The sequence below is a fragment of the Pelophylax lessonae genome (genome assembly GCF_965119305.1).
Source record: "Pelophylax lessonae genome assembly, chromosome: 13".
NCBI lineage: Eukaryota > Metazoa > Chordata > Amphibia > Anura > Ranidae > Pelophylax > Pelophylax lessonae.
The window spans coordinates 427,136-444,687 of record NC_138780.1 but is presented as its reverse complement, the minus strand read 5'-3'; the positions used below and the strand labels follow the sequence as shown (position 1 = coordinate 444,687).

The 17,552-nt window shown below is 48.2% G+C and overlaps 1 protein-coding gene across 1 annotated transcript; it reads left to right on the top strand.

Moving 5' to 3' along the window:
• Positions 1 to 2,937: 2,937 nt before the first annotated feature.
• On the top strand, positions 2,938 to 16,209 carry LOC309569880 (immunoglobulin superfamily member 11-like; the record flags this gene model as incomplete). The annotated part of the gene is made up of 7 exons (XM_082275871.1): positions 2,938 to 3,000; positions 6,121 to 6,281; positions 10,208 to 10,412; positions 10,530 to 10,685; positions 12,413 to 12,532; positions 15,644 to 15,791; positions 15,891 to 16,209. Exons 1-7 carry the CDS (start codon positions 2,952 to 2,954, stop codon positions 16,207 to 16,209), a joined length of 1,158 nt encoding a protein of 385 aa, XP_082131997.1. The 5' UTR covers positions 2,938 to 2,951.
• Positions 16,210 to 17,552: the final 1,343 nt, after the last annotated feature.

The window sequence follows — 17,552 nt, the reverse complement described above, 5'->3', positions numbered from 1 at the left end:
TTGTACGGTTCTCGTTGTACGGATCTCGTCGTACGGATCTCATTGTACATATCTCGTTGTACGGATCTCGTTGTACGGATCTCGTTGTACGGATCTCATTGTACAGATCTCATTGTACGGATCTCATTGTACGGATCTCGTTGTACGGATCTCATTGTACGGTTCTCGTTGTACGGATCTCATTGTATGGATCTCATTGTACGGATCTCATTGTACGGATCTCATTGTACAGATCTCGTTGTACGGATCTCGTTGTACGGATCTCATTGTATGGCTCTCATTGTACGGATCTCGTTGTACGGATCTCGTTGTACGGATCTCGTTGTACGGATTTCATTGTACGGTTCTCGTTGTACGGATCTCGTCGTACGGATCTCATTGTACATATCTCGTTGTACGGATCTTGTTGTACGGATCTCATTGTACGGATCTCGTTGTATGGATCTCATTGTACAGATCTCATTGTACAGATCTCATTGTACGGATCTCATTGTACGGATCTCGTTGTACGGATCTCATTGTACGGTTCTCGTTGTACGGATCTCATTGTACGGATCTCATTGTACGGATCTCATTGTATGGTTCTCGTTGTACGGATCTCATTGTACGGATCTCATTGTACGGATCTCATTGTATGGCTCTCATTGTACGGATCTCGTTGTACGGATCTCATTGTACGGATCTCGTTGTACGGATCTCATTGTACGGTTCTCGTTGTACGGATCTCGTCGTACGGATCTCATTGTACATATCTCGTTGTACGGATCTCATTGTACAGATCTCATTGTACGGATCTCATTGTATGGATCTCATTGTATGGATCTCATTGAACAGATCTCATTGTACGGATCTCATTGTACGGATCTCATTGAACAGATCTCATTGTACGGATCTCATTGTACGGATCTCATTGTACGGATCTCATTGTACGGATCTCGTTGTACGGATCTCGTTGTACGGATCTCATTGTACGGTTCTCGTTGTACGGATCTCATTGTATGGATCTAATTGTACAGATCTCATTGTACGGATCTCGTTGTACGGATCTCGTTGCACGGATCTCGTTGTACAGATCTCATTGTACGGATCTCATTGTACGGATCTCGTTGTACGGATCTCGTTGTACGGATCTCATTGTACGGATCTCGTTGTACGGATCTCGTTGTACGGATCTCATTGTACGGTTCTCGTTGTACGGATCTCATTGTACGGATCTCATTGTATGGATCTAATTGTACAGATCTCGTTGTACAGATCTCATTGTACGGATCTCGTTGTACGGATCTCGTTGCACGGATCTCGTTGTACGGATCTCGTTGTACGGATCTCATTGTACGGATCTCATTCTACGGATCTCATTGTACGGGTCTCGTTGTATTACATGAACAATGATATTGGGCAGACTAGATGGGCCAAATGGTTCTTATCTGCCGACACATTCTATGTTTCTATGTTGTACGGATCTCATTGTACGGATCTCATTGTACGGATCTCATTGTACGGTTCTCGTTGTACGGATCTCATTGTACGGATCTCATTGTACGGTTCTCATTGTACGGATCTCATTGTACGGATCTCGTTGTATGGTTCTCATTGTACGGTTCTCGTTGTACGGATCTCATTGTACGGATCTCATTGTATGGCTCTCATTGTACGGATCTCATTGTATGGATCTCATTGTACGGATCTTATTGTACGGATCTCATTGTACGGTTCTCGTATGGATCTCAATGTACATATCTCGTTGTACGGATCTCGTTGTACGGATCTCATTGTACGGATCTCGTTGTACGGATCTCATTGTACGGATCTCATTGTACGGATCTCGTTGTACGGATCTCATTGTACGGTTCTCGTTGTACGGATCTCATTGTACGGATCTCATTGTACGGATCTCATTGTACGGATCTCGTTGTACAGATCTCATTGTACGGATCTCATTGTACGGATCTCATTGAACAGTTTTTTATTGTACGGATCTCGTTGTACGGATCTCGTTGTACGAATCTTATTGTACGGATCTCGTTGTACAGATCTCATTGTACGGATCTCATTGTACGGATCTCATTGTACGGATCTCATTGTACGGATCTCATTGTACAGATCTCATTGTAAGGATCTCATTGTGCGGATCTCATTGTACGGATCTCGTTGTACGAATCTTATTGTACGGATCTCGTTGTACGGATCTCATTGTATGGATTTCGTTGTGTGGATCTCATTGTACGTATCTCATTGTATGGATCTCATTGTATGGATCTCATTGAACAGATCTCATTGTATGGACCTCATTGTACGGATCTCGTTGTACGGATCTCGTTGTACGGATCTCATTGTACGGATCTCATTGTACGGATCTGGTTGTATGGATCTCGTTGTACGAATCTTATTGTACGGATCTGGTTGTACGGATCTCGTTGTACGGATCTCATTGTACGGATCTCATTGAACAGATCTCATTGTACGGATCTCGTTGTACGGATCTCATTGTACGGATCTCATTGTACGGATCTCGTTGTACGAATCTTATTGTACGGATCTGGTTGTACGGATCTCGTTGTACGGATCTCATTGTACGGATCTCATTGTACGGATCTCATTGTACGGATCTCATTGTATGGATTTCATTGTACGGATCTCGTTGTACAGATCTCATTGTACGGATCTCATTGTACGGATCTCATTGTACGGATCTCATTGTACGGATCTCATTGTACGGATCTGGTTGTACAATCGGTGTTGCCCGGCGGCCTCCTGAGCTGGGGGTGTAAATTGGGGGAGGAGTGAATGGAGAGATTGGAAATAATGACCCGGGAAATGGAGCGTAATAAATTCAGGAAATAACGAGGAGGCGGGGCTGAGGGTGGGGGAGGGGAGGAGTGGGACAAAGTGACACCAGCAGACGGGACAGAGAGACCCCCGAGCAGAGAACCGACGCCGACACCCCGACCATGGAGGGTCACCCCCACCTACCTCTGCCCTGGATCCTCACCCTGACAGGTATACCCCACCCCTATATCTACCCCTCACCCCTATATACCCCACACCTATATCTACCCTATATACATCCACCCCTATATACCCCACCCTATATATCCCCTATATACCTCCACCCCTATATACCCCACCCTATATATATCCCCTATATACCTCACCCTATATATCCCCTCCCCTATATATACCCTATATACCTCCATCCCTATATCTACCCTATATACCTCCACCCCTATAGCTACCCTATATACCCCAACCCATATATCCCCTATAGACACACACCCCTATATATCCCCTATATACCTCCACCCCTATATCTACCCTATATACCCCACCCCTATATATCCCCTATATACCTCCACCTCTATATATACCCCACCCCTATATACCCCACCCCTATATCTACCCTATGTACGACCGCCCCTATATACCCACCCCTATATCAACCATATATACCCCTGTATACCCCCACCCTATATCTACCCTATATACCCCACCCCTATGTCTACCCTATATAACCCCACCTCTATATCTACCCTATTTACCCCACCCATATCTTCCCCTATCTACCCCCATGTACCCCTATATACCCCACACCTATATCTACCCTATATACCCTCACCCCTATATCTACCTTATTAACCCCCACCCCTATCTACCCCTATATACACCCTTTGTACCTTTATATACCCCCACCACTATATCTACCCGTATACCAATCTACCCAACTACCACCATACCGATCTACCCCCTATACCGATCTACTCCTATACCGATCTACCCCCTATACCGATCTACCCCTATACCGATCTACCCCCTATACCGATCTACCCCTATACCGATCTACCCCCTATACCGATCTACTCCCTATACCGATCTACCCCTATACCGATCTACCCCCTATACCGATCTACCCCCTATACTGATCTACCCCCATACCGATCTACCCCATACCAATCTACCCCCTATAGGGATCTACCACCATACCGATCTACTCCCTATACCGATCTACCCCTATACCGATCTACCCCCTATACTGATCTACCCCCAATACTGATCTACCCCCATACCGATCTACCCCATACCAATCTACCCCCTATAGGGATCTACCACCATACCGATCTACCCCTATACCGATCTACCCCCTATACTGATCTACCCCTATACCAATGTACCCCCTATAGTGATCTACCACCATACCGATCTACTCCCTATACTGATCTACTCCCTATACCGATCTACCCCCTATACCGATCTACCCCTATACTGATCTACTCCCTATACTGATCTACTCCTATACCGATCTACCCCCTATACCGATCTACTCCTATACCGATCTACCCCTATACCGATCTACCCCCTATACCGATCTACTCCTATACCAATCTACCCCCTATAGTGATCTACTCCTATACCAATCTACCCCCTATACTGATCTACTCCTATACCGATCTACCCCCTATACCGATCTACTCCTATACCGATCTACCCCCTATACCGATCTACTCCCTATACCAATCTACTCCTATACTGATCTACCCCCTATACCGATCTACCCCTATACCGATCTACCCCCTATACTGATCTACCCCTATACCAATCTACCCCCTATAGTGATCTACCACCATACCGATCTACTCCCTATACTGATCTACTCCAATACCGATCTACTCCTATACCGATCTACTCCCTATACCGATCTACTCCTATACCGATCTACCCCCTATACCGATCTACTCCCTATACCGATCTACCCCCTATACCGATCTACTCCTATACCGATCTACCCCTATACCGATCTACCCCCCTATACCGATCTACCCCTATACTGATCTACTCCCTATACCGATCTACTCCTATACCGATCTACTCCTATACCGATCTACTCCCTATATACTGATCTACTCCCCATACTGATCTACCCCATACCAATCTACCCCCTATAGGGATCTACCACCATACCGATCTACCCCCTATACTGATCTACCCCTATACCAATCTACCCCCTATAGTGATCTACCACCATACCGGTCTACTCCCTATACCGATCTACTCCCTATACCGATCTACCCCCTATACCGATCTACCCCCTATACCGATCTACCCCCTATACTGATCTACCCCTATACCAATCTACCCCCTATAGTGATCTACCACCATACCGATCTACCCCCTATACCGATCTACCCCCTATACCGATCTACCCCCTATACTGATCTACCCCTATACCAATCTACCCCCTATAGTGATCTACCACCATACCGATCTACTCCCTATACCGATCTACCCCCTATACCGATCTACCCCATACCGATCTACCCCATACCAATCTACCCCCTATACCAATCTACCCCCTATACCGATCTACTCCTATACCGATCTACTCCCTATCCCGATCTACTCCCTATCCCGATCTACTCCTATACCGATCTACTCCTATACCGATCTACCCCATACCAATCTACCCCCTATACCAATCTACCCCCTATACCGATCTATTCCTATACCGATCTACTCCTATACCGATCTACCCCCCATACCGATCTACCCCATACCAATCTACCCCCTATACCAATCTACCCCCTATACCGATCTACTCCCTATACCGATCTACTCCCTATACCGATCTACTCCTATACCGATCTACTTCTATACCGATCTACCCCCTATACCGATCTACCCCCTATACCGATCTACCCCATACCGATCTACCCCATACCAATCTACCCCCTATACCAATCTACCCCCTATACCGATCTACTCCTATACCGATCTACTCCCTATACCGATCTACCCCCTATACCGATCTACCCCATACCGATCTACCCCATACCAATCTACCCCCTATACCAATCTACCCCCTATACCGATCTACTCCTATACCGATCTACTCCCTATACCGATCTACTCCCTATACCGATCTACCCCCTATACCGATCTACTCCTATACCGATCTACTCCCTATACTGATCTACTCCTATACCTATCTACCCCATACCAATCTACCCCCTATAGGGATCTACCACCATACCGATCTACCCCTATACAGATCTCCTCCTCTCCGTATCCCCCCATGATCTATGATAGGGTTGTATAGTGTATGACTCTTCTCGGTATCTCTGGCAGTGGTCGGCGCAGTGAAGGTGACGGTAAATACGCCGAGCGTCCATGTGACCAGAGGTGGGACGGCTCTCCTCCCGTGCTCCTTCCGAACCACGGCCGCGCTCAACCGCCTCAACATCATCTGGACGGTGACACCTCTGGGGGAGCCGAAATACCCGCTGCAGGTGAGTCCTACCTGGGGTCCCCCCCATAGGGAGGACTTACCTCTGTCACAGATTTATTCTTCCATTGATTGGAGGTCAGATTTCTACTATGTACCCCGAAACACGAGATAAATCCCACACAGACCTGAGAATACATGTACTGCGGATACAATACAACCGCACACACAGTACAACCGCACACATAGTACAACCGCACACACAGTACAACCGCACACACAGTACAACCGCACACATAGTACAACCGCACACATAGTACAACCGCACACATAGTACAACTGCACACACAGTGCAACCGCACACATAGTACAACCGCACACACAGTACAACCGCACACACAGTACAACCGCACACATAGTACAACCGCACACACAGTACAACCGCACACACAGTACAACCGCACACACAGTACAACCTCACACATAGTACAACCGCACACACAGTGCAACCGCACACATAGTACAACCGCACACACAGTACAACCGCACACACAGTACAACCGCACACACAGTACAACCGCACACATAGTACAACCGCACACACAGTACAACCGCACACACAGTACAACCGCACACACTGTACAACCGCACACACAGTGCAACCGCACACACAGTACAACCGCACACACAGTACAACCGCACACATTGTACAACCGCACACACAGTGCAACCGCACACACAGTACAACCGCACACATAGTACAACCGCACACACAGTACAACCGGACACATTGTACAACCGCACACATAGTACAACCGCACACACAGTGCAACCGCACACACAGTACAACCGCACACACAGTACAACCGCACACATAGTACAACCGCACACACAGTACAACCGCACACACAGTGCAACCGCACACATAGTACAACCGCACACACAGTACAACTGCACACCTAGTACAACCGCACACACAGTACAACCGCACACACAGTACAACCGCACACACAGTACAACCGCACACACAGTACAACCGCACACATAGTACAACCGCACACACAGTACAACCGCACACACAGTACAACCGCACACACAGTACAACCGCACACACAGTGCAACCGCACACACAGTACAACCACACACATAGTACAACCGCACACATTGTACAACTGCACACACAGTACAACTGCACACACAGTACAACCGCACACATTGTACAACTGCACACACAGTGCAACCGCACACACAGTACAACCGCACACATAGTACAACCGCACACACAGTACAACCGCACACACAGTACAACCGCACACATAGTACAACCGCACACACAGTGCAACCGCACACACAGTACAACCGCACACACAGTACAACCGCACACATTGTACAACCGCACACACAGCACAACTTCACACATAATAGAACTGCACACAATAGAACCGTACACATAATACAGCCACACAACCAATACACCTGCAGATATAGTACATCCTCACACACATTACAACTACACACATAACTGTCTTTTAAGATTCCTGTCCTCTGTAGAGCCTTCAAAAACATGTGTTGAATGTTTAAAGCTGACTGGCAGGCATGGTGTTTTCTGCCCAGTTACAGAGTTATTCCACCTACAGAAGTCCGTATATTCCATACCGGAGGGATCCCCCTTGCACCCAAAGAAATCTGTATTTTCCATTCCTGAGGATCCACCTTGCACCTATAAAAGTCTGTATATTCCATAGCTGAGGGATCCAACTGGCACCTATAGAATTCTATATATCCCATAACCGAGGGATCCACCTTGCACCTATAGAAGTCTGTATATTTCATACCTGAGGGATCCACCTTGCACCTATACAAGTCTGTATATTCCATACCCGAGGGATCCACCTTGCACCTATAGAAGTTTGTATATTCCATAGCTGAGGGATCCACCTTGCACCTATAGAAGTCTGTGTATGCCATACCTGGGGCATCCACCTTGCACCTATAGAAGTCTGTATATTCCATAGCTGAGGGATCCACCTTGCACCTATAGAAGTCTGTATATTCCATACCCGAGGGATCCACCTTGCACCTATAGAAGTCGGTATATTCCATAGCTGAGGGATCCACCTTGCACCTATAGAAGTCTGTATATGCCATACCTGGGGCATCCACCTTGCACCTATAGATGTCTGTATATTCCATAGCTGAGGGGTCCACCTTGCACCTATAGAAGTCTGTATATTCCATACCAGAAGGATCCACCTTACACCTATAGATGTCTGTATATTCCACACCTGAGGATCCACCTTGCACCTATAGAAGTCTGTATATTCCATCCCAGAAGGATCCACCTTGCACCTATAGAAGTCTGTATATTCCATACCTGAGGATCCACCTTGCACCTATAGCAGTCTGTATATTCCATACCTGGGGATCCACCTTTCACCTATGGACGTCTGTATATTCCATACCTGGGGATCCACCTTGCACCTATAGATGTCTGTATATTCCATAGCTGAGGGATCCACCTGGCACCTATAGCAGTCTGTATATTCCATGCCTGGGGATCCACCTTGCACCTATAGAAGTCTGTATATTCCATAGCTGAGGGATCAACCTTGCACCTATAGAAGTCTGTATATTCCATAGCTGAGGGATCCACCTTGCACCTATAGAAGTCTGTATATGCCATACCTGAGGGATCAACCTTGCACCTATAGAAGTCTGTATATGCCATACCTGGGACATCCACCTTGCACCTATACAAGTCTGTATATTCCATACCTGAGGGATCCACCTTGCACCTATAGAAGTTTGTATATTCCATAGCTGAGGGATCCACCTTGAATCTATAGAAGTCTGTGTATGCCATACCTGGGGCATCCACCTTGCACCTATACAAGTCTGTATATTCCATACCTGAGGGATCCACCTTGCACCTATAGAAGTTTGTATATTCCATACCTGAGGGATCCACCTTGCATCTATAGAAGTCTGTGTATGCCATACCTGGGGCATCCACCTTGCACCTATAGAAGTCTGTATTTTCCATTCCTGAGGATCCACCTTGCACCTATAGAAGTCTGTATATTCCATAGCTGAGGGATCAACCTTTCACCTATAGAAGTCTGTATATTCCATAGCTGAGGGATCCACCTTGCACCTATAGAAGTCTGTATATGCCATACCTGGGGCATCCACCTTGCACCTATACAAGTCTGTATATTCCATACCCGAGGGATCCACCTTGCACCTATAGAAGTCTGTATATTCCATCCCAGAAGGATCCACCTTACACCTATAGAAGTCTGTATATTCCATATCTGAGGATCCACCTTGCACCTATAGAAGTCTGTATATTCCATACCTGAGGATCCACATTGCACCTATAGAAGTCTGTATATTCCATCCCAGAAGGATCCACCTTGCACCTATAGAAGTCTGTATATTCCATACCTGAGGATCCACCTTGCACCTATAGCAGTCTGTATATTCCATACCTGGGGATCCACCTTGCACCTATAGATGTCTGTATATTCCATACCTGAGGATCCACCTTGCACCTATAGAAGTCTGTATATTCCATACCTGAGGATCCACCTTGCACCTATAGAAGTCTGTATATTCCATACCTGGGGATCCACCTTGCACCTATGGACGTCTGTATATTCCATACCTGGGGATCCACCTTGCACCTATAGATATCTGTATATTCCATAGCAGAGGGATCCTTGGGGAAGCAGAGTATTAAAGTAGTCATCACTATTACATTGTTCCTCGCTGTTCTCTGGGTTCTATGATGAACGGCTGCCCTGTTGCATGTTAACCACAGGGGGTCGCTCTTTTGACACCGCCTCCAGTCACATTTTTCTCAATGAATGGAAGGCATTCTGTGATTGGATGACATGGAGAGTAGTGATGTCACCTGTTCTCCTGCAGTCAGAAGGTCGGGGGGACTATGGGAAAGGATTGTAAGCTCCTGTGTTCTCCCTTTGGCAGGTCATTGCATATGAACAGGGTCAGATTGTGGAAAGTCTGACAGAATATTTGGGCAGAGTGAAATTTGCCTTCCGGCCCACCCAAGACGCCAGTATCTTCATCAACCACACGCGGGTATCAGACACCGGCACCTACCAGTGCACCGTCATCAACCCACCAGACGGGGCAACACCCAACATCGGCCTGGTTGGACTTACTGTGCTTGGTAAGTTGGAGGATGGCCTTCTCTAGTTGAGCTGCATTGTGTGTATTGGCTAGATGTGGTCCCTTATTTCATAGAATATCATCCTCTTGATGGTCACATGACTTCTCTCTCCCGCAGTCCCTCCTTCCATCCCGGACTGTTCCAGCGATGGCCATGGCCAGGAAGGGGGCAGTATCCACCTTTTCTGCTCAGTGACGGAAGGGATCCCGGCTCCCCGCTTCAGATGGGAGAAAATCCCCCCTGATGGTCAACTACTTCTCACCCGCCAGGAAGGTGAGCCTCAAACCAAGGACCCAATATGGGGGCGGAGCTTTGACTATCCTGTTCCACCTCTTCTCCCATAATTGGAGATAATAGGTGACCACTAGTGTCCATCGCCTACAAAGCGGCTAAGCCGACACCAAAACAGGGAGCATTCCATCCACAGAGTATCCAGGATAAAGATCAGATGCAGTCCTGTAGAACAGCCCTCATATTCACCTGCTCGCACTTGGTGAGTGGAAATAAGCTGAGGGGGAGTGCAGAGCAGCGGGCGGAGGGGGGGAGTGAGAGGAGAGCCGGCCAGATCACACAGAGAGGGGAACTCCTTCTGTGACACAGCTTGGATGGATCTGAACCGCCAGCCGCTGTCAAACAAAGTCCCACCTCTTGGACCGCCTCCTATGATAGACAGAACACTGGTCCAATGCCAGCAAATTGAAGTCGTGTGGTGTCTATGATAGGAGCCGGTCCAGGAGGCGGGACTTTGACAGCGGCCAATGTTTTAGATCCATCCAAGCTGTGTCACACCGGGAGATCCTCTGACTCTTCTCGTAATTCCTCCCTGCTGCTTCATTGATGTGCACTGATGAGGCTACACTGATGGGCACTGCTGAGGCAGCACTGATGGGCACTGCTGAGGCTACACTGATGGGCACTACTGAGGCTACACTGATGGGCACTGCTGAGGCTGCACTGATGAGGCTACACTGATGGGCACTGATAGGTTGCATTGATGGGCACTGATGAGGTGGCACTAATGGGTACTGATGAGGCAGCACGAATGGGCAATGCTGAGGCTGCACTAATGGGCACTGATGAGGCAGCACTGATGGGCATTGATAGGTTGCACTGATAGGTTGCATTAATGGGCATTGATGAGGCTGCATGATGATGTAGCTGGCAGGATGTAGTGAATACTTTGGGGTGTCATAGCTGGCAGGATGTAGTGAATACTTTGGGGTGTCATAGCTGGCAGGATGTAGTGAATACTTTGGGGTGTCATGGCTGGCAGGATGTAGTGAATACTGTTGGGGTGTCAAAGCTGGCAGGATGTAGTGAATACTGTTGGGGTGTCATGGCTGGCAGGATGTAGTGAATACTTTGGGGTGTCATAGCTGGCAGGATGTAGTGAATACTGTTGGGGTGTCATGGCTGGCAAGATGTAGTGAATACTTTGGGGTGTCATGGCTGGCAGGATGTAGTGAATACTGTTGGGGTGTCATGGCTGGCAGGATGTAGTGAATACTTTGGGGTGTCATGGCTGGCAGGATGTAGTGAATACTGTTGGGGTGTCAAAGCTGGCAGGATGTAGTGAATACTGTTGGGGTGTCATGGCTGGCAGGATGTAGTGAATACTTTGGGGTGTCATAGCTGGCAGGATGTAGTGAATACTGTTGGGGTGTCATGGCTGGCAAGATGTAGTGAATACTTTGGGGTGTCATGGCTGGCAGGATGTAGTGAATACTTTGGGGTGTCATAGCTGGCAGGATGTAGTGAATACTTTGGGGTGTCATAGCTGGCAGGATGTAGTGAATACTTTGGGGTGTCATGGCTGGCAGGATGTAGTGAATACTTTGGGGTGTCATAGCTGGCAGGATGTAGTGAATACTGTTGGGGTGTCATGGCTGGCAGGATGTAGTGAATACTTTGGGGTGTCATAGCTGGCAGGATGTAGTGAATACTGTGAGGGGACACACAGTCCGGTACGGATTCCGTTGACCGCAGTCTTGTTCCGACAGATTCTGGAGGTTCCGCTGCGCTGACAAACATCACCCTGGGGACGTCCGGTCTGTATCGATGTACGGCCACCAATCAGCTGGGCTCCCAGTCCTGCACCATAGAGCTCCGTATTCATGCCGGTGAGTGATGTAGTGAACATGGACATATGAGGGTGAGATATTCTCTATCTGACAGGCAGAGCACCGGGTCACCAGTCCTCTCTGACTCCCCATGCCTTGCCCTGTGTCTCCGTATGGAGGCGGCCATCTTGGTAAAGGCCCCTTTGATTCCTCATTTCACAGCTTCCGCCCTTCCCGATGATTGGTGGGGTGATGGCTGGTGGGGTGATGATTGGTGGGGTGATGGCTGTTGGGGTCATGATTGGAGGGGTGATGACTGGTGGGGTGACGGCTGGTGCGGTGACGACTGGTGAGGTGATGACTGGTGAGGTGACGATTGGTGGGGTGACGATTGGTGGGGTGACGACTGGTGGGGTGATGATTGGTGCGGTGATGGCTGGTGAGGTGATGATTGATGGGGTGATGACTGGTGAGGTGATGACTGGTGAGGTGATGGCTGGTAAGGTGATGATTGATGGGGTGATGATTGGTGGGGTGATGATTAATGGGGTGATGACTGGTGAGGTGATGACTGGTGGGGTGATGACTGGTGAGGTGATGACTGGTGGGGTGATGATTGGTGCGGTGATGGCTGGTGAGGTGATGGCTGGTGAGGTGATGACTGGTGGGGTGATGATTGGTGCGGTGATGGCTGGTGAGGTGATGGCTGGTGAGGTGATGACTGGTGGGGTGATGATTGGTGCGGTGATGGCTGGTGAGGTGATGATTGATGGGGTGATGATTGGTGAGGTGATGACTGGTGAGGTGATGGCTGGTAAGGTGATGATTGATGGGGTGATGATTGGTGGGGTGATGATTGGTGGGGTGATGATTAATGGGGTGATGACTGGTGAGGTGATGACTGGTGGGGTGATGACTGGTGAGGTGATGACTGGTGGGGTGGTGATTGGTGCAGTGATGACTGGTGGGGTGATGATTGGTGAGGTGATGATTGGTGGAGTGATGACTGGCGGGGTATTGACTGGTGAGGTGATGATTGGTGGGGTGATGATTAATGGGGTGATGACTGGTGAGGTGATGGCTGGTGGGGTGATGATTGATGGGGTGATGATTGGTGCGTGATGACTGGTGGGGTGATGATTGGTGAGGTGATGATTGGTGGAGTGATGATTGGTGGAGTGATGATTGGTGGAGTGATGATTGATGGGGTGATGATTGGTGGGGTGATGATTGGTGGGGTGATGATTGGTGGAGTGATGACTGGCGGGGTGATGGCTGGTGGGGTGATGACTGGTGGGGTGATGATTGGTGGAGTGATGACTGGCGGGGTGATGACTGGTGGGGTGATGACTGGTGGGGTGATGATTAATGGGGTGATGATTAATGGGGTGATGACTGGTGGGGTGATGATGGAGGTGAGGAAGCAGGGAGATCCTTGCACCACAGCTGGTCAGGTACGGCTTGCTCTCTGGCGAGTAGAACAGTGAGCAGCACAGTAGTGACATCCCCGAATCTCACCCCTCTGGTGGATCTCAGTGCCTGAGATCAGTGCTTCTCAACCATTGGGCCTCCAGCTAACAGTCCCCAAACCTCTCCCAGCTCTCATAGTGCCATGCAACCTTCCTTAGTGGCCTTCAGTGCTCCTCAACTTCTCACGTTTTTCGAGGCCCCCTAAGAGCCCTCAAACCTCCCACTGCACCCCTAGCAGTGCCCCCTAGCTTGCTTCAGAGCTTTCAGCCCCCATTGTGATCCATCAGTGTCCCCAGCCCCCTCACAGTGCCCTCTGGTCTCCCAATATTGCCCCTACAAAACCCCCAGCCTGCTTGAGGGATCCTCAGCTACCTCATCCCCTACAGAACCACCAAGTCTGAGGTGAGGTAAATTATTGTTGGGTGCTGCTTGGGTAGAAAATACATTTCTGAATGTTCCCTAAAGGATCAAATATTTTCACTGTATTCAACCCAAACCCAACCATTCCACATCCTCTGCCCCTCCCTGATACCATCTTCCTCTATAGTCCTCAATATTGGAGCGTATGCTGCCGTCATTGGCTGGGATCTTACTCCATTCTTTATGATCCTTCATCTATGTCATAGTGACAGAGGATCACCTTCCAGAGATCCACCAACCTTCATCTATATCATAGTGACAGAGGATCACCTTCCAGAGATCCACCAACCTTCATCTATGTCATAGTGACAGAGGATCACCTTCCAGAGATCCACCAACCTTCATCTATGTCATAGTGACAGAGGATCGCCTTCCAGAGATCCATCATCCTTCATCTATGTCATAGTGACAGAGGATCACATTCCAGAGATCCACCATCCTTCATCTATGTCATACTGACAGAGGATCACCTTCCAGAGATCCACCAACCTTCATCTATATCATAGTAACAGAGGATCACCTTCCAGAGATCCACTAACCTTCATCTATGTCATAGTGACAGAGGATCACCTTCCAGAGATCCACCAACCTTCATCTATGTCATAGTGACAGAGGATCACCTTCCAGAGATCCACCATTCTTCATCTATGTCATAGTGACAGAGGGAGGGAGATCCCCCACTTTTTAGAGATCCAGCATTCTTTACTTATATCAAAGTGACAGATCACATTCATGAGATCCCCCATCCTTGTGCCGAAATGGTGGAGGTTCACATTCTAGAGATCCACCATCCTTGATTTTTGTCCAAGTGGCAAAGGATCACATTCCAAAGATCCACCATCTCTTGCATGTCATAAAGGTGGAGGATCACATGCTAGAGATCCATCATGCCTCACATTTGTCATAGTGACAGGGGATCACAGTCTACAGATCCACCAAATTTAATTTGTGTTAGATTGGTAGAAGATCACCTTCCAGAGATCCACCATATTTCATTTGTGTTATAGTGACAGAGGATCACTTTTCTTTCATTTATCATAGTGGCAGATCACATTCCAAAGATCCATCACCCCTCACTTGTGTCATAGTAACAGAAGATCACATTCTGGAGATCAAGCCTAGTCTTCTGAACAGGATCCTCTCCATAATTCCCGTCTGTAAAGGCCAATTGAAGACACAAGTGCGGGGGGTGGATCTCCAGAATGGTGGGTGACGATGAAATGCTTTCTGAGGGATCCGATGGGGATTGGCTGACAGAGGTTTGGCTCTCTTGTGTTGCAGGAGGAATTGGAGCGATGGGGATATTTGCCGCCATTACCATCACTCTTATCATGGGTCTGGTCCTCCTGGCACTCTTCGCTCTGGTCCTGAACCTTCACCAGTATAGTCGGGGAAAGTGGCGAGATGCCGAGTTGTTTGACCCCGCCAGGTAAACCCTTCACAGGAAATGGATTTGGTGGGTGAATTTGGAGGTGACATGTTGCCAATGGCCACTAACCGTAACCCGTCTGTCTTCCTTCCCGCACAGGGCGGACAATCTCTCTGCAGGACTTCATGCTATAAAAAGTTCTGACACGGCAGTATCCAGTTTCATAGCTCGACCCATCTCCGGGCCCCACATTCCCCCAGCACGGCCCTCTCCCCATATCTTCTACAGCATCCAACGCAGCCAGATCTCACTGTCACCCGTCCTGGAGACACCCATCAGAAACCTCTTCCCTCCACTGTCTTCTGGAACTGATTCCATAACTGAGAGTGAGGAAGAGGATGAAGATAATACAAGCGATGTGCCACCACCTGTCTACCGATCATCACTTTACTCTGTGAACTCAGGATTTCTGGTATGACACCCAGCCAGAAAACCTACGGCACCAAAACCGCCGACCTGGCAACACCATGGCGTCTGCACCCAGACAGAAGATGGGACTTCACAGATTCCTTTCCTGCCAAGTGCCACCAAAACATTCCCATATCCACCAGAACATTCCAATGTCCACCAGTGCCACCAATACATTCCAATGTCCACCAGTGCCACCAATACATTCCAATGTCCACCAGTGCCACCAGAACATTCCAATGTCCACCAGTGCCACCAATACATTCCAATGTCCACCAGTGCCACCAATACATTCCAAAGTTCACCAGTGCCACCAATACATTCCAATGTCCACCAGTGCCACCAATACATTCCAATGCCCACCAGTGCCACCAATACATTCCAATGTCCACCAGAACATTCCAATGTCCACCAGTGCCACCAATACATTCCAATGTCCACCAGTGCCACCAATACATTCCAATGTCCACCAATACATTCCAATGTCCACCAGTGCCACCAATACATTCCAATGTCCACCAGTGCCACCAATACATTCCAATGTTCACCAGTGCCACCAATACATTCCAATGTCCACCAGTGCCACCAATACATTCCAATGTCCACCAGTGCCACCAGAACATTCCAATGTCCACCAGTGCCACCAGAACATTCCAATGTCCACCAGTGCCACCAATACATTCCAATGTCCACCAGTGCCACCAATACATTCCAATGTTCACCAGTGCCACCAATACATTCCAATGTCCACCAGTGCCACCAATACATTCCAATGTCCACCAGTGCCACCAATACATTCCAATGCCCACCAGTGCCACCAATACATTCCAATGTCCACCAGAACATTCCAATGTCCACCAGTGCCACCAATACATTCCAATGTCCACCAGTGCCACCAATACATTCCAATGTCCACCAGTGCCACCAATACATTCCAATGTCCACCAGTGCCACCAATACATTCCAATGTTCACCAGTGCCACCAATACATTCCAATGTCCACCAATACATTCCAATGTCCACCAGTGCCACCAATACATTCCAATGTCCACCAGTGCCACCAATACATTCCAATGTCCACCAATACATTCCAATGTCCACCAGTGCCACCAATACATTCCAATGTCCACCAGTGCCACCAATACATTCCAATGTCCACCAGTGCCACCAATACATTCCAATAAATATATATGTTGGCGTTAATCGCCAGCAGTACCTGCGCAAATGGTTAACTTAAATGAAGTGACTAAAAATAAATGAAATGTGTACCATGTAAATTCTATGCAGAATTAATAAATCATAAAGTGCAACATATAGGCGTGCACCATATAAAGGAGCCGCAGCTGAATCGTA